Source organism: Gouania willdenowi, chromosome 9 (assembly GCF_900634775.1).
Source record: "Gouania willdenowi chromosome 9, fGouWil2.1, whole genome shotgun sequence".
NCBI classification, from domain to species: domain Eukaryota; kingdom Metazoa; phylum Chordata; class Actinopteri; order Blenniiformes; family Gobiesocidae; genus Gouania; species Gouania willdenowi.
The window spans coordinates 23,006,703-23,025,360 of NC_041052.1; the positions used below are offsets into that span (position 1 = coordinate 23,006,703).

General features: G+C 37.9%; 3 protein-coding genes across 10 annotated transcripts in view; 1 reads left to right on the forward strand and 2 right to left on the reverse strand.

The window, feature by feature from the left end:
- LOC114469378 (tetratricopeptide repeat protein 28-like) overlaps window positions 1-4,096 on the reverse strand; it is a 242,792-nt gene extending 238,696 nt beyond the window's left edge. For both annotated transcript variants that reach the window (XM_028456876.1, XM_028456875.1), the window contains exon 1: window positions 3,896-4,096. In XM_028456876.1, the coding sequence (XP_028312677.1) occupies window positions 3,896-3,925 (30 nt within the window). In that variant the 5' untranslated portion in view covers window positions 3,926-4,096. The remainder of the gene's footprint in view (window positions 1-3,895) is intronic.
- Window positions 4,097-7,095: 2,999 nt separating this feature from the next.
- On the forward strand, window positions 7,096-11,854 carry LOC114470051 (L-serine dehydratase/L-threonine deaminase-like). The gene is made up of 8 exons (XM_028458056.1): window positions 7,096-7,192; window positions 7,293-7,449; window positions 8,725-8,764; window positions 8,859-8,998; window positions 9,728-9,819; window positions 11,119-11,346; window positions 11,447-11,571; window positions 11,661-11,854. Exons 2-8 carry the CDS (start codon window positions 7,297-7,299, stop codon window positions 11,852-11,854), a joined length of 972 nt encoding a protein of 323 aa, XP_028313857.1. The 5' UTR covers window positions 7,096-7,192; window positions 7,293-7,296.
- A 2,716-nt stretch (window positions 11,855-14,570) lies between these two features.
- hectd4 (HECT domain E3 ubiquitin protein ligase 4) overlaps window positions 14,571-18,658 on the reverse strand; it is a 48,373-nt gene continuing 44,285 nt past the window's right edge. For all 7 annotated transcript variants that reach the window (XM_028456528.1, XM_028456525.1, XM_028456527.1 and 4 more), the window contains 2 exons: window positions 17,506-17,728; window positions 14,571-16,543 (listed from right to left, as the gene is read on the reverse strand). In XM_028456528.1, coding sequence (XP_028312329.1) covers window positions 16,407-16,543; window positions 17,506-17,728 — 360 coding nt within the window. In that variant the 3' untranslated portion in view covers window positions 14,571-16,406. The remainder of the gene's footprint in view (window positions 16,544-17,505; window positions 17,729-18,658) is intronic.

An 18,658-nucleotide genomic window follows, 5' to 3' on the forward strand; every position in this document is an offset into this window, starting at 1 on the left:
AGATGCTGAGCATTATTAAATGATGAAATTCATCTTGAGTTACATATTGTTTGAGCACACTTTCATAATACCTCTTTCCCACCACACTTCAGACTGCATTCTGGGATACAGAAAGCTAGGTAATTACTTCCAGAGGCTGAAGCTTCGGGTCTGAATAAAATCCAACTTCCAGTTACAAAGCAGCAGTAGGAATCAGCTGCACGCACTGATCTGGGTCGTTTCCGGATTGTCTCAATCGTCTCTTTTACGACAAGCATTAAAAAGTATTTTCTAGCACAGGACGGCACGAAAAGGTCTTCTTTTCTCCTTTTCACAGAGCCAGGCCAGGGACTGGAGTGGAAAGATTTTATTAGAATCTGCATCTAGTTTGGTGAAGAATGCATTTCTTCATGTTATTTCAAATGCAACTACATGCACATTTTTTTTTTTTACAAAGGATAAAGTTGGCTGAAATGCTCAAGTAAATACAAAGAAAAGCTTTTGTATGTAACCTTTTAGTCATTTATTTATTTTATGTATACGTTTATTTAACAGGGACAAATACATTGATTATGTTTTCATAGGATCCAGGTGTTCTAGCTAAGGCTATTTTGCAGTCAATGTCCTGGTTAGGCTTTTAGAAACTTATTATATAGATATAATTAGATTACTGATTTTTAGCCTTTTGTGAAACTCGTACACCAAATGCATGGAAATAAATTTGAACCGCCATCAAACAATCTACACTGGCGCCTATACCTGTGCTACCTAATGCTACCTTCATGGAGGAGTATTGAAATATGCAATATCTATTTTTTTCATTTGTCTGCACACGTTATCAAAGGTCAACCCTACAAGAAGTGCAATCTTTTTAAATAAATGAATTTATTTTATTGCATCACCAGCCCTCCCTAAGGAAGTTTAAGAAACATTTTATTTCAGGGAGGATATCAAAAGAAAGGGCAGTGTTACACCTAGGTGAGGCGGTGGGGGGAGGAGGGGGAGGTGGAATGCAACAGGTAGGAGAGACTCAAGGTAGGAAATGGACCCCAACCCCCAACCTCAAGGCCCCCCCCCCGGAGGAAACTGACTTATTGATCACATTCATCCATCCACCAATCAATTCATGAATTCATGGTTGGATAAATGGATGAATGGATGATATGAAAGATTGGATATGACACCCCCAGCCAGTAAACAACAACTAAGTATACAAGATGAATGTAGGATATAATAATAATAATAATAAATAAATAATAATAATAATAATAATAATAATAATAATAATTTAGATTTATATATCATACACAGAGTAAGTTGGGGGCAGGGGGAGGGGAGCACCAGTGGTCAAAAGTTGTCATTACAGTTTTCCCCAATTAATTCGAAAAAACACTATTCTTAATATAACCTACATAATTTACAAATATTTTAAGTGCCTGTAAGTTTCATGTCACAGATGTTACGGTAGTTCTACTTCAGGTGTGTAGTATATGTTTTCAGTGAAATGGTCCCAAACGTTTGCGACTTTAGGTTGGTTCTTCTTCTGTTGTGGGATTCTTCTTCACAATGTAAATGGTGAAGAGACACTGCACCCAGCAGTTCATGTATGGTACTGCAGCAAAAATGAAACAGAAAGCGGCCGCTGGCCTGATTTTATCATGAATTTACAACATTAAACGACGTGTCAATGCAATTTTTGTAGTCAACATTATCAATGATGTTACTAATAATTTTTTGCATTACTGTATATGTTACACATATTGGGGTTGGCTTAAATCTCAAGATGGTCTATATATTTAATTTTGTTTTTTTTGCCCAATATTTGCACTTATATATATATATATATATATATATATATATATATAGTAGGGTGTCCCGATCCAATAGTGATATCGGATATCGGTCCGATATCAGCCAGAAAACGACTATCGATTACGATTTTATCGGACTGCATCTAAAATCTCCAATATAAGCGCTCCGATAAGCAGACCATTTTTTTTTTTAATGAAGTGGACAGTGGACAGTGAACAATAACAACAACACAATATTGTGTCGTTGTTACCACCATATACATATATTTAGGTTGTTTTTCAGGGTCTTATAATTCATTTTTTATTTATTTTATTCAATTGTCCCCACGACCGTGTAAAACAGGAGCAAGTGGGTTTGAAAATGGATGGATGGATGGATTATTCAATTGTAGAATACTGTAGATATTATGTTGAAGGTTAAAATGTATGTAACCAGTTGGTTAATAATAAATGGGTCAGTTTTTCTTCATACCTACTGTTGCTGACTATTGTTCTTTGTTTGAGTAACATCACTTGATCAAGCCTTTTCTAACATTCCACACTACAAAATAAGTCATAAAAGTATGTATGATTAGTACTGATATCGCGTTGGATTGATATTGGTATTGGCCAATATTCAAGGCTGCAATAATGGTATCGTATCAGAAGTGGAAAAAGTTGTATCGGGACATCCTTAAAATATGGAATTTGGAATTTGCTGGTTTAAAAACCCCTGTCTTATTATTGAAAGATTTATTTATTTTACTCTTTTACTTAAAGGTGCAGTCCGCAACTCTCAGATCCCACCCTCCCCGCTGCTCTCTTTACCCTGCCTCCAAACTTTCCAAAGTCCCTCCCTCAGAGGAGCTAACAAGCTAACGTTAGTCCGGCAGCAACATCACAGTAATATAACATGCTCTGTGAGAAGCATATTACTGCAGCGCTTCTCTCTATCAATGTGCACACACCTCAGTAGCAGCAGCAACGACACAGTGTCACTTACAGCTGCCCACACGGAGGCTGCTGCACGCACACAAACAACACATGTACTACAGAGTTCTAGTGTAACAATTACAAATCAAACATAATGTACATCAAGCAGCAATAATTACCTTTCAAACAGAAAAGTCACCAATTCCATCTTCTACTCCTCCAGACCATACACGGTAAAAAAGACGGCACTCTAGCCACGGGAAAGGAGTGGGGATTTGTGAGCAACAGCTGTCTGACAGTCCATCAAACACAATCCTGTCTCTGATTGGTTCTTTTTGCTCGGTCGGTGGTGCATTCTGGCAATCTGCCAAAGGCTGCAGGAGCAGCAGGAGGGATTCAATGAGCATGTTTTTTTTTCACACAAACTACTAGCTTGATGTAAAGCTGTCCATACATAGTGGCAGCTCTAGGAAATATGACAAAAAGTCACTTTTATAAGAGTTGCAGACTGCACCTTTAAGTACATAACTAGGTTAACTAGGTCATGTATGAATAACACAGTCATGTTTGTATTTTGTTTAGTTGCATGCTGTGAAATGTGAATGTGTGTCAGTAGGGGGTGGGTGTGCTTCAGCACTGCAGAGCAGAGCATGGGGTCTGTGTGGTGCAGTGTGTGTGGGCAGCAGGAAGGGAAGGGAAGGGTGGGGATGGCTCCTAATGAGAGCCTATAGAGGAGAGGAGAGCACACCAGACCCCACGACGTAATCACAAGGAGACAGAAAGAGAAAGAGAGGATTGAGCTCATCTCTGAGGAGTGACTCACTTTGCTTCGATACGTGTGAATAACGCACTCCTAATAACACGCGTTGATCTGCTTTCACACATCACTGGCAAACACAGACCATTTCTCCCATGACAATTGGAAAGTAAAGGTGAAGTTTACTACAAGTTAAAAGGCAGTTTTTGTCACTGATCGCCTGATCCACTGTGCAGCTTTTTGTTCGTTAGTTTTTTTTATGTTTTTCTTTTTTGTAGTACTTTTAGTGAGCGGTCTTTGTGGTATTTCCTGTCCAACACGCAGCCTAACAAAGTGACTGCAGAGGCACGAAAAGGAGAGGAAACGCAGCCCTGATCTTCAGTGTGTTCACATAGTTTGTCTTTTTAATGCGATACAGTGAATGTGTAGTGTTTACCTTTTCTTTCAGAGTCGCTGGCTTCTCCATCCTGTGTGGCTGCGTCCCGTTGTTTCTCTCATCCCATCACACACACACACACACACACACACACACGTCGTCTTTGCTGACTAATAAGTGACTAGTTTACAGTCAAAGTGTCAGAAAGAGGCGAGAAGTCCTGCAGCCCAAACCAGTGAAGGAATCCAACAAACGTGGACAGTGAGGCGTTCAGGAGAAACTTTTTTTTTTTTTTTTTTTTTTTTTTTCTCAGGGAAAGTGCGCCATGTTGTCAAAAAGCTTTCCTTTTTCCTTTTTTTCTGCTGCTTTTTTTTCTTTCCTCTGAGCACAGACGGGGAGGTCTTAAAACGGAATGAAGCGTATTCATATTGTGGACACTTTAGGAGAGTTGCACTGATAACAAAATAAAAGACGTTTTGTTTAACATTCCTTGGCAAAAATAAATAAATAAATAAATTTTAAAAAAGTGTACTCCTATTTTTTTTTTTTTTTTTTTTTAATCCTACTATTTTAGCAGCAGTTTATGACAGGGATGCAACTAAAGTCTAGGAACGGGGGGCCAGAGCAGGGGGAGGATGGGGTCCATTTTATTTGAATCGATTAATCGAATGTGTAGATAAAAACTATTTTTATTTTGCAAATTTGAGTTTAAATTTGTTTATTTTTTTAAAAGTTTTTTTTTTTTTTTTTTTTTCCCACCACAGTTTTTTCTGACTTTTTCACCCCCTCTTTGTTTACAAGTGTTTACCCTTTGAGTAGGCTATATGTGCGCCACATGCATGTTTCAATTTTTATTCACGCTATGCTAAGCAGCTATGGGAAGAGTTTATTATTGTTTTAATTGTAATGTTATATGTTATAGAATATGTAGTATGTATCGGATTTATTAATCAGAAAATTTAAGCTACTGTGAAGGCGCTGTTGCACTTTTCCTTAAACCTGGGTTAAAGCTTGAAATTGTTGAATGGCAGAGCCTCATTCACAGCAATAAAGTTGCATTTTTGACAATATATCTGACAATAATATTTCGAATGGACGCTAAATAGATAATAAATTACTTAATTATCACATTTTGTACAGGTACATACACAAAATGCTCTTTTAACCCATTCCTGTGGAACATTGGGCAGATATGCTGCAACATGCAGGGAGCAGTTAGAGTTAATGGCCTTGCTCATGGGTCCACAGCAGATTCAGACAAGCAACCCTCGGGTTATACAGTAAGTCAGTTTTACTGGGTAAAATCTGGATGGATGGAAGCCAGGAAACTCATCTCAATCCATTTTAAAGCAATATTTTCACTTCCAGACAATATTTTCTTATGTAGGGCAGCTAAAAGTGCTGACTACAGCAACAACAGTGATCATATATGTTTTATGCATGAGCAGCTGTTCTCCAGCAGATGGTGTAGCAAACCTTTAGGGATTTCAGCACATGAAGTTTTAAGGCGTCCATCGATCTTCTTCACCCTAGATGTAGGAACGTCAAATCAATCCTAGGCAACTCTGAGGTTTATCATGTAGTGCCAGTGGAGCAGTTAGGGTTGAGGACCCACAGGGGACTCCAAACAACCCATCGAGAACATGCAAACTCCACATAGTTACCACCACCATATCATGCCTCCAAGTCCTGGCAACAAACATATTCACGACAAGAGTTTTGGAGAGTTTGCATGGGACGAAAAACCAGATGTTGCACTTTATGTTGAGTCTGCACAACTTGGTCACTCTAAGCTTACACAACAATAACACACTGTCAACACTCATGAGTCCACCATGTTGTTTTTTTGTTTTTTTACAAGGTTTATACTCTAAAATATTATTGACTTGAGTTGCTATAAAAACTATCACTGAAATTGTAATTTAACATTTATTTAGATCAAATTGCAAAACACGTTTGTTTGCAAAGTAACTGTTAACACAAGGTCATTTACATTAAAAAAAAAATCCCTCACAGAAACTAATGGCATGAAAGTCCAAAACAAAAAAAAACACACACATTAAAGTGCAGATCATAGTGAACATGTGATGCAGCTGTCAAGTCTTTCATAACACCAAGAATGACATCAGCCACCACCATTGATGTGTCACCATCAAACCAAGGCTATCAAGTCTATTTCATTCTATTTCGTCAGATTTTACTTCTGAAAAATAAAATGAAAAAACGTCTAAACTTGATATATGAAATCAACCCTCTCTTTTTTTTTGCTGTGATAGAAAATGAATGCACCTTGAAAAGTGACACACAGTATAATATCACCAGGGCCATGGCATAATAATGAAGTCATTCTGACAAATGAATAATAGTTACATTTTGCACTTTTTGTCACAAAACTCTTTTCAAAAATACATATACATGATAAGAGTTCAGTAAATAGTTATTCGCTCATGAATTCCCTATGCACGACAGCAAAAAAAAAAAAATCATGGGTAAATGTCAAAAAGAGTTATTGAATACAATAATAATAATACTATGATTTTAAAAGTTATATACAGTAACCAGATTAGTCTATAAAAAATATATACTGACATTTGGCCTTATTATGGATAAAGTCAATAGGTTAACCATTCATTTAAGTGTGTGTGTGTGTGTGGGTGTGTGTGTGTGTGGGTGTGTGTGGGGGGGTGAATACTGCTTTGTCATGTGCTCGCTGAATTAAACTCCAGATAGTTCAGCCGTCCTCTCAGAGCCCGCTTTTGGTAGTAGGACATCGGTGCCAAAATAGTAGCTACTCTTTTGGTAATAACAGCAGTGTGTGCCAATCCCTAAGGGGAGGGGGTGCAGAGTGTCTGTAATTGAACAAATGTCATGGTTGCAATGTGAGAAAGAGATTAAATTATGTAATGTAAAAAAAAAAAAAAACCATCTTGAAGAGGCTAAAATGCTGATTTCTTTGGAGGGGTACAGTATATAAAGATTAAATAAATTCCACCTCATCGATGCCTATTTATTCATTGGAACGAAATCAAACTTCATTTGTTAACATCCTCTGTCACCTTTATGTGTTTGTTTGAGAAGATATTATATTAATGTGAAATCCTAATAAAGTCCAGTGTACCATCCTCACGGTCAGTGGGCGGAGCCCGCTGTCCCTATGCCTAACAATGATTGGTTAGGAGCTGGGCCTCCTTTGCCAAGCCCACATTAAAGCAGCAGGTATAAAGTGTTTAGGCTGCAGGACTCAGGGGACTGTTGACAGAGACACTGATACTGACACTAATACAGATACTAATACTAATACTGATACTCATATTAATACTTATACCAACTCTACTTTCTCTGTCCTACCACAGCCTGGTAAGTAGAACCTCTCCGCATCTGTCATCACTAAGATGGTCATCAATGTGATTAATAACTGGACAGTTATTTTCAATATATTTTTTGTGATGGTGTCCAGTGAGATGAAGAGCCAGCAGACCCTCCATGTGGCCACACCAGTAAGGCACAGCCCAGCCCTGACTAAAGTAGCTGGGACTCCAGTTTACCTCAAACTGGATTCATCTCAACCAACAGGATCCTTTAAGATAAGAGGCATCGGCCATCTTTGCAAAACGGTGAGTTAGATGCAGAGGTGATAGTAATGGATTAACAGTACTCTACTTACTGTAATTGAGTTGCTTTTATGGGTACTTGTGCGTTTTTAAGTGTATTTCTGAATCAGTATTTTTACTTGTACTTAAGTACATTTAAAAAAAAAAAAAAAGTAAAGTAATTCATTACATTTCTACACCCAACCGTTACTGAGTTAATTATAATTTTTAGTTTTTAAAATGATCAACGGACATTGTGAAACTTTAATAAAAAATGAAATGACCAGACAACAATCACATGCATCACATCATAGCCGACCAATCAGATTAAAGCGCCAACATTTTTCAGTTTTAGAGTTCATAAATGTAGCTATTGAATTCATTGGTGTTATTTTTTATTTATTTTTTTTAATTGTACATTTTGACAAACCTTTTATTTTATACAGATTCCTTTGTGGAAAATAAATTAAGTGCGAATTGTGCAAGATTTCCTCTCTTCCTTTTTAAGTTTATACATGAGATGTTTACTGTATGCACTGTATGACCAAAAATAAATGTGTGTGTGGGTGTGTGAGTACTATTTAATTGAGCTACTTTTTACTTGTACTTGAGTATTTTATGTATGACTGACTTGTTCTTGTACTTGAGTACAATTTCAATCATGTAACAGTACTTCTACTTGAGTATATATACTGTATCAACGCTCTTTACACCTCAGGTTGTATGTATGCTCCAACTGTACGTACAGTAATGAGATTAGTTGTGTCTTATATATCATAAGTGTGATGATGACTAGTCAGAAGTAGAAAGTGGTTAGTTACTTATGCAAACATGTGCTTTTTAACCTTACGTGCACAACCCTTAATGATAACACACCTTGTTCCTTTTGCCTTTTGGTTTTTTTTAAATCTTGGTTTATACAACCATAAATGCTAATACATTAAACTCTAGTTCTCGAGTTTCTGTTTGTATATTTTATTTTGTAAGATCACAAACAATAATATATTTATGTGTTATGTTTCTCAGTTTTTGGGGGTTTTTGGAGTTTTTTGTTGTTTTTTTTTTAATATGAATTGTGTAAATACAGCACTATAAAATAAAAAAAGAGGGGTAGGATTTCTTATAAAGTTCTTTGAACTTCCACCTACTTCTTTTGTATTATTTTCCTTCTGTAATCTTTGTTTTATTGATATGCTTCTCAAATGAATTGAATAAATAAATAAGAAATAAATGACACTGACCAACCAGAGACACAACATCAGCTGGACTCTAACATGTTGGTGTTGGGTCTCTTTGCAGTGGGCAGAACGTGGATGTGAGCGCTTTGTCTGTTGTTCAGGTGAGCACCAGAGAAGAAACTTCCAATAGGGATGATGGGTATTTGCTGATGTAATGATGGAGGTGGAGATGATGTAATATATTGGTTCCAACAGGTGGGAATGCAGGAATGGCAGCTGCTTATTCAGCACGGCAGCTGGGAGTACCTGCCACCATAGTGGTTCCCAGTGTCACCCCCAAACTAACAGTGGACAGACTGAAAGATGAAGGCGCTACTGTGGTCATCCACGGGAAGGTAAAAAACACTTTCTGTCCAGATTTCATGTTATGTTTTTTCTTTTTATATCCATTTATTTATTTAGATCGCTGAACACAACATCATAAATACAATTAAAATGATGTATTTACAGTTATTCCCTATAATTTCATTTTTTGAATATGTATTGCCATATTTTCTTTCTCGGGCTGCTGCGACACCTGAATTACTCCCATAAAGTATGTGTTATTAATCTATATAAACTACTGACTGTAAATGTACGATAACATTCTGATCATAAAGTCAATAAAAGAAGTCTAATCTTGTCAAACTCTATGATCTGTAAAATTAAAGCTGTTTCCACAGTGTTTTACATTGAAATGAATAGTGTAATTAAGGAAACCAGTTCCACATCCAGCCCAGTTTGTTTTCCAGTGGATGAGACCATGACAATAATCAGTGTTTTTCTCATAGAAATGAGATCAATTCAATTCAATTCAACTTTATTTATATATTGCAAATTACAACAAAGTCACCTCAGAGCGCTTAACAAAAAAAAGTCCATAATAAGAAAGAATTAATTCCAACCATGTATTACTCCAAAGTGCTGCTTATAGTGGTCATGGTTTGGTCAAACACATCTTAAAATGCCATATTTATTAACATGTGGACTGGATTATGTGCATTAATGAGCTGGATTTGACCAACAGGTCTTTGACTTTGACTTTTTGTTGTTGTCTGAATGCGTCTCATGTGTTTCCTTCTCAGGCGCTGAATGAAAGTATTGAATATGGGCAACTGCTGGTAGCCAACAACCCTGACTGGGTGTTTGTCTCTCCTTTTGATGACCCTCTAATCTGGTGAGGAAACCTCTGAGTGCGTGTGCATGTGTGCATGTGTGCGTGTCCTGTTCAAATCCTCATGTCATGTGTATGTCATCAAGAGGATGAGGAAAGTCTCGTTAAGTCCTGACGACAGCGTTCTTATCTCGCTGGTTGCAAGGGCTGAAGGAGGTGATGGGTCAGATTGTCTGTGTGTTATCAGATAGGTCCTTTACGTAATAGATCATTGATGCTTAGACTTGACCATAAAGCAGTGAACACATGGGTCATTTACCACCACCCCCTCCCCCCCAACCACAGACCTCCTGGAAAGGCAAACAATGGCTACAGTCAGTCAGATTTTATGGAATCTGTGATGACCTAATGTGCTTTGCTGTAGATATAATGTTAGTAGATGCTATCATAACACAACGATGTTGAACTCGTTTTAGTTCAGGGGCCAAATACAGACACGTTTGATCCCAAGTGGGCAGCAATTTCCACGTATAAATGGTATAAAATGATTTCTGTAGAAGGGACCGACAATTTCCAAGCAATAGTTGACAGATAGTGACAATATTTATTCAATTTGGGGGAAATTATATGAAATAATTTAAGGATTGAGCAGAATTTTTGGAAAAACTAGATTTCTTCCTAAAAATTTGAGAATAAAAATGAAATAATAAATGGAGGTTTTGTTTATTCAGACAAGGATTTTCAGGAAATGTTTATCTCCTGATATGTTCTGAGTGTACGCTGCCCGTCTTCATCAGAGGAGTTCTGCTGATGGCCTTTGAAGTTTCACTTGACTTTCATGTAATAGTTGCGGCGAGATTGGTTTTGTCTTCTTTTTGAATAGTATATTCATGTTTTTATCTCGAAAAACCTGTCGGGAGATAAAAAAAAAAAAAGAAAATCCTGAAAAACCTTGTCTGATTCAACAAATCCACAACTTAAGTATATATACTATTCAAAAAGAAGACAAAATGAATCTCGCTGGAACTAAAAATGACATGACTTCTATTGTGTTCTACTAGTATTGTAGCGTTTCATTGAACAAATGAAACTCCACTTAAATAATTGTCAAGCTCTATTTCAAAAAAAATATGTTGAAAAGTCATGGTTTGTTATGTTTAGAAATTTGCCAGATATTTTGCAACCCTAGATATCCACAGCAAAATGATTTTGTAATTAATAATGTGTTCTCAGTACTTTTTTTTTCTTCTTGTGGGCCGATTTGGATGTTTTAAAGGGCTAGATTTGGCCCCCGGGCCTTGTGTTTGACACGTGTCCTAACAGGTCATCTGTGTGTGTGTGTGTGTGTGTGTGTGTGTGAAGGGAAGGCCACACATCTCTGGTAAAGGAGCTGGAGAATGATCTCAGTGAGAAGCCAGGAGCCGTAGTGCTGTCTGTGGGAGGTGGAGGCCTCCTGAACGGAGTGGTGGAGGGATTACGCCGAGCCGACTGGGCTGATGTACCCATCGTTGCCATGGAAACCGCAGGAGCACACAGCCTCAATGCAGCCGTGAAAGCTGGAGAGCTGGTGACGTTACCCGCTATCACGAGGTACGATTTGTGACCTAGTTAAAAACACTGCCGTGTGTTTTAGGTTGAACGTTGGCTCCCAGGGGGAATGAGAGGTGACCTTGTGTGTTTTCTTTCCCAGTGTTGCCACCACTCTGGGCCTTTCCAGGGTTTCTGCACAGACAATGAAACTGGTGCACGAACACACAGTTTTTTCTGAAGTCATCACGGATCAGGAGGCCGTCAGAGCCGTCGAACACTTTGTCGGTGAGCTGCAGCACCGACTTCCTGCCAGCATTTGACGCAGTCCATTACTCCCAGTCTCTGACGTGTGCTGTTGTTTCCTCTTTGTGCAGATGATGAGAAGATCCTGGTGGAGCCGGCCTGCGGTGCCGCTTTGGCAGCTGTGTACAGTGACATTATCAAAAGGCTGCAGGATGAGGGCAAGCTGGCGCAGCACCTGGGCCCAGTGGTGGTGGTGGTTTGTGGAGGCAACAACATCAGCATGGAGCAGCTGAAGAGGCTGAAAAAACAGCTTGGCATGGATTAACACCAGCGACTACCTCTGGCCCTCCTGACCTTTCTTCTCTTTCAGCATCTCCTGGACTCAGTCCCTGAACTCCATTATTCATGTGCTCCACAGACCCAATCATTCCAGAGACTCCCATGAGCACCGAGAGTGAACAATGTGAGGGCGAGCTGCCTCACAAACCTTTTTATTAAAGAAAAACAGTGAAAGTTTGCCTTTGAAGAGACAACTTTATCCCAGGAACACAGAAATGTACAGAGAAAATATTTAGGAAAGTGTTTGTGTGTTGTTGTTTTTTCCTGCTTTTGTACTTGTGTTAAATGTATTTAATGATGAATAAATTATAATTTTGTGAATGACTTTCTCTGCAGTGACTGATTAAATAAATCCCTCAACAAGCGTAGACATAGTTAGTGACCAAAGCTGCTGTTTATGTTTTTATAAAGACTATATGTAGATATGGAGCCTGGCCATAAACACTACATACACACTTCTAAAATCCTATTATAGAGATTGTGATGAAAATATTGTTTTTTATTCTTTTATATGTGAAGTACATATAAATAACATAACTGTAGATAAAATTAAATGGGAATAAAACCAATAGATTTACTTTTGGTTTTGGTTTAAAATAAACCAATAGGCAATAGATATCTAATCAATTCATACCCAACAATCCAACTTTTCCTCAGATGGGTCAATGACACACTTTAGGGTCAACACACAGTGACAGTTACTATGCATTAACATTCAAATAGCCAGTTTAAATCTGTCCATGATACCAGAGAACAGGATGAAAACTCCACACATACAACAACTGGTCACCAAAAACTCCTTTAAAAGGCATTGATGCTTTTCACTATTCCAACGAATGGCCCATATCATTTAAACCACGTGTCAAATTCAAGGCTTGGGGGCCAAATCTGTCCCTTTATAGCATTCAATTCAGCCTATATGAAGAAATCCAGTAACAGAGAAAACATGAATCATTGTGTAAATGACTAAATAATTCAGACATCTCAGTTCCTCCGAATTTACAGTCGTCAATGAAACTACACAAAAGCTGAACAATATCACGACTGCAGGCATATTTAATGGCAATCCAATCACAATTGTCGACGGAAAGCTCCAGTGTGTTAAAATATTTCAATTTATTAAAATAATCCAACAAAATTGCTACAAATTACACAAGAACTGGTCAGTTTTCAATAGAAGATCATGCACAGACTGAGATTTGTCAGTCATTGCCTGGATATTGTCGGGGTCTTACGTTACAGTACATACTGTATTTATATCATTCATAAGTGGAAGTGCAAACTAGGACATGTAAATATTGAAATTGCTGATCAAACCATTCCGTATTCAGCACTTGAGTGGATTTGAGTTGGACACTCCTGATTTTAAACCATCAACTAAAGCAGGGGTTCTCATGGTCTCACCCTGGGACCCACATTTTGTCACGGTCATTAAATCGCGACTCACTTTTTTGAAAACACACAAATATAATCTTTTTTTAAAACATAAATCTATATATTTTCATATTCAACATGAATTTCACAGAATACCTGTCAAAAGAAAAGTTTCTTTCAAAATATAAAATAAAAGTCCAATGAGAGACATTAAGTATTTATTTGTTTATTTTAGGCTAGATGTCCACGACTCACCTTTGGGTCCCGACCCACCAGTTGAGAATCGCTGAATTAAAGGATCACCAAGCTGCAGTAGGAATATGAAATGTGTTTGGAAAGCAGGGGACGTTTTGTGCTTTATGCTCTAATCTGAAACTACCTCTCTAGTCCCAAACTTTAATATGAACTTAGATATCTTAATGTTATATCTAAAACAATGTTGATAAAATTACGTTTAGTTACAAATATCTATATTTAAAAGGATGTACAGTCAACTTTTAGATATAAAAATAATTTCAATGTGAAAATGAAATACACTAATACTTCCAAGTGTAGTTTACGTCGTGCACAGGGTTCAGGGACTGTTTTAATGTACATTAACCTCTGACAAAGGGAAGGGTTAATAATGTCTGTTGCAAATCTGTCCTGAAATATTTAGCAAAGCTGTGCAGGTGCTCACTTCACAACAATTTATTACATAACAATGTTTTAAAAGTGTCCTCGCAGTCAATGGGACCTCCTCACGATTACAGCAGACACCTGAGGCATGTGTGTGTGTGTGTGTGAGGGATGTGTTCCTTTGCCTGGGTTCTCATTGGTCTGGGGGTCATTAGAAAAGGGGTGGAGGGCCATAATGTCAGAAATAGAGAAGGCAGCTGTTCTAGAGGACAACTAGATTGATTCCTTTAAAACCAAGTAATGAACCTTAGGACCTGGAAAACACACATTCAATGTATTTCTCACTTAGAATTTGTGTCGGCACAGGAAAGAGTTTTTATTATTAGTTTTTTTAACTTCTGTGAAGCTTTCTTAAACAGTGTGTCATTTTAGTTTGTTTTAGTCACATTTTAAATAAGTGGCACATATTGGATCTTATGGGACACAGTGAGTCAGAGATCCAGCTGGAACTGGCCTGGCCCAGCGCTGGCTGCTTTAAAAAGGTGTCTGGTTTTTACAGGCAGTGGTGATGTAACTATAGGGAGCAGTGGGGTCTTACATAAAAGAAAAAAACACAGTCACTGTGTGCAATGACATGTAATAAGCATGCCTGGTCAGCGGTGGTCAAAGAAATATGCAAATCAGCTCAAATAAAGGCAAGACTCTCCAAGTACATGAAGACATTTCTTTATTGTGACACAGAAATCACAAATGCCATCCAAATCTTTACATCAGTATATTTTCTCATTTTTTTTTTTTTTTTTAGATATGTTACACTTCTGATGTGCAGAGGTAAGACAGTAAAAGTTAAGTTAATGCAACCATAAATAATTATAATAAATATCAAGTAAATGTACAGCACACATTTTATCGCCACAGCTCTCTGTACGCACACATCCTTTGTTTCTGAGCCCCCCCCCTCTGCCCCGATGAGGGGGGAGGATGAGGATGAGAGGGCATCCCTGGTTGCAGCAGTGTATCACCCTTTAAAAAAAGCCAACCAAAACCAAAACAACCCCTTTCCCAAATAGTCCGTTGTGTGTTTTTCTTCTTTTCATTTTGTCCGAGTGAAACGGCAAAATTTATTCACACAAAAAAAAAAAAAACAGTAGCACAAATTGACAAAGGTGATTAAATCCTTTCTAATTCCAAAAACTCATTAAATAATAACAAACTGGATTCCCAACAGACAGCCCCATACTTTGCTCCTTTCACGTTTTCTTTTCTTTTCTTGGAAGAGTAGTGCAAACCAAAAACAAAAAAATCAGAAAGCAAAGTGAATTCGCAATTAATAAAAACTGCTGCCAAACATAACTTATTTACAACTCTTTTCTATTTAAATAGTCTTTACACAGCTATTTGGTTATGAATAAAAATCAACACAAACAACAGAGTTCTAGTGATAATTCAACAACAAAACAATTAAAAAAAATAAAGCAGAACTCAGGATAATCCGCCACCGCTCCCTGGGGTTGAGTGTGTAGATTTGTTGCACATTCAGTAGCAGTAGTGCACAATGTGGGAGAGAAGCTCATGGCATCTCTTTCCACGCAGCAACACTGTAAACCTGAAAACTCTGAGTGTGGTGTTTGCAACTCCAAAACTACTCAGACGTCAAATCGTCGCGCAATTCCATAAACTAATAGATTATAATGACTATGTATATGACTTAAATACCCTCTCTTCAGAGACTTGAATAGAATATGTTCACTTTACATAGGCATACGTTAGTTCATCCATCAGCAGTTCCACATTTGTCTTCAAACAGGCTGTAAAACTACATCACATTCTGTACAGCACATCCTACTTTCACATCTTCTGCCTGTTTGCAGCTCACAGTCAGAAATAGGCAGCATCACACATTTGGTGTTTCACCTGGTATTTGTCGTACCGGGTCCGTCTTAAATGTCTGATAAATATTCCTCAGCCTCTAGAGAGACACTGCTACGGCAAACGGCTCAAACCGTGACTCCCACTAAGCAGGCGGCTGAGTCAGGATGCTCTGGAGTTCAGCCATCTGAGCTCACTCTGCAGAAGTAAAGTGCTGATCAGACAATTCTCTAATACGTGGGTAGATTCACAGAACTTGCATCGAGAGGGAGGAAAGAAGAATATGCAAATAAAAGTCTCACAGTTGATTTAATTCAATGCCATCCTCAAAGTCAGCGCAACTCAGACAGACACCCGTCGGCAAAGTCAGGGCTGCTGATTTTGATCATTTCCCTGAATTCCCTAAACAAATATGCGTGAATAATAAAACGTTGAACAGCAAAATGGTAAAAAAAAAAGAGAAAAAAAACAAAGAAATGCAAATGTAAGATAAGGAACACAATATTGCCTGAATTAAATTAAACTTTGGTGCTTTCAGGTGCAGCACATAGTGAAGACTGTGCCGTTTGTATGGAGGAGGTCCAGGACTTTGTGGGTTAAAGGAAAGAAAAGGCTCAGAATTGAGGATGATGTGTTGGTAGAATTGTGCATGGGAACTCTGGGCAAGTCAGGACTTCCTATCCACTCAGAGGGTCCTCACGATAGTGGATGGCGTAGCGCAGTTTTTCCAACATCACATCTAGAGACGTGTACTGGGGCAGTTTGACCATAAACATACAGGTCTCCACTCGAATGTAGCGCGAGTCTGGCTGACCTGCAGGGGAAACAAAGCATGATGGGACTAAATGAGGCTGGGATAAGTGTTGAGCAATCATATCTGCAGTAATTCACACTGGATTGTTTGCTGAAGATTTAAAAATTAACTTCTACAACTTAAATAGAGGAAAGAAATGGAACTAAAGCACAAAATAAATGTAGATGTGTGTTTCACTGTTATATAAAGCCCCTAAATCACAAACACGTCTGGAAAGAACATGGTCAAAGTCTACCTGAGGGGGAAAGACAAGATCAGCTGTTTTGATAAAGACCATCAGTCCTTTCCACACTAACACCACTAACAACACCACCACTAACAACACCAACAACAACAACAACACCAACAACAACAATAACAACAACACTAACAACACCAACAACAACACCACCACTAACAACACCAACAACAACACTAACAACAACACTAACACCAAAACCAACAATAACACCAACAAGACCACTACCAACAACACTAACAACACCACCAAGACCACCACCAAAAACAACAACACCACCACCAAAAACACCAACACCAACAACTTGATCTGAAACATATTTTAATAATTGTGAACTACGTATGTGAAAGCCATAAAACTGTAACATAGTTCCACAACAACAACATTAACAACAACATTAACAACAACACCACCACCACCACAACTTGATCTGAAACATATTTTAATAATTATGAACTACGTATGTGTAAACCATAGAACTGTAACATAGTTCCAGTTTTGTTTAATTAAATAGTTGAAAAAAACAGTTTTTATATAATTACCAATTTCCATGCCAATTACAATAACAAAGTCAATTATCTGAACTTATTTACAAATCAATTACAATAGCAACTAATTTTTTCAATTCCAATTATTAATTACCTCATAATTGTAAATAATTATCAACTATGCCATTACAGTTATAATTGGCCTCAACCCTGACAGTATCCATACTAGTGGTTACCTGCAGCTCCATCAGGTGGGGCGATCTTCATTGGGTACGGGGGTACGTGGGCGGTGTCGGGCCCGCCGTCCTTGCAGGGGCAGGTGAAGGGGATTCGCTCCTGGTTGCAGGCAAACTTGATGAATTTGCAGAGCTCCTCCTGTGTGAACATCTCCAAGGCGGTCCAGAAGAACTCGATGTGCTGGTCGGTCTCCATCAGACCCACCTGATACATGGTGTGAGCCTACACACAAGATTTTACATGTAGACAGGCAGAGAAGGATAATGCCACTCATGAGATTCTATAAACATTTGGCTGACACATGCACGATCAATGCAGGAGTTTCAAAGTCCTTGAGAGATCAATGTTTTAAATATCTCTGCACAATCAAAGCATCTGCAGAGCTGGAGGATGAGACATCTTTAGATTAGCTGTCATTCATCAGGGTAATATTTAAACCAGCATGCCCTGTGGAATTCAGAACTAAGTTTTAGAAACCGGGACCTAAAAATGAGTCACTCGGTGCAGCCATGCACTGAAATCTCTGCACGAGCGGCAGACAAGCAATTATGCCTTGGACATGGCAAGAAGTGAATCTCAGCAAAGTATTAATAGAGCACAGCTGTGGCTGCCAACTGCAGATAAAAACAACCTAAATAATAAATAATAGAGCTGGGTATTGTTTGAGATTCCCATATTGATTAGATTCATTTCACAGGGGCCTGATTTGATTTTTGGTTAAGGATATTTCAGTCACATTACCAATTTTGCCTCAATATGGAAAATATTCTGAGATATAATGCTGTAAATAATGAAAAGAAACTAACTTGGAGCAGTATTGAAAATGTTGGCATTTTACATTAATAAATGAGCCCACAAAACTGCATTACAAATGAGAGAAAAGAGGTAGTAAATGATCAATTTCATTAATCAATATTAGGTCATTTATTCAAATAGATTAATTCAATTTTTTTTTATTTTTATAACCCTTCCCAACTAAAATAATAAGTAACAGTAGGAATATGATTCAAATGAGTCATTTCACATGTGGTACTATGGGAAGTAAAGTGTTTAGCACAAAGCAACACTTTGATTGTGTCACAAACCAAATTCACAGAATAATAGAAATGAAATTGAATAAAGTTTTGATTTCAAAAAAAAAAAAAAAAAAAA

Bases quoted from the DNA above. Each gene is read 5' to 3' on its own strand.
- LOC114470051 (XM_028458056.1), top strand. From the start codon at position 7,297: ATGAAGAGCCAGCAGACCCTCCATGTGGCCACACCAGTAAGGCACAGC. The intron at 11,347-11,446 runs GTACGATTTGTG...TTTCTTTCCCAG, and splicing joins ACGTTACCCGCTATCACGAG to TGTTGCCACCACTCTGGGCC. The intron at 11,572-11,660 runs GTGAGCTGCAGC...CTCTTTGTGCAG, and splicing joins AGCCGTCGAACACTTTGTCG to ATGATGAGAAGATCCTGGTG.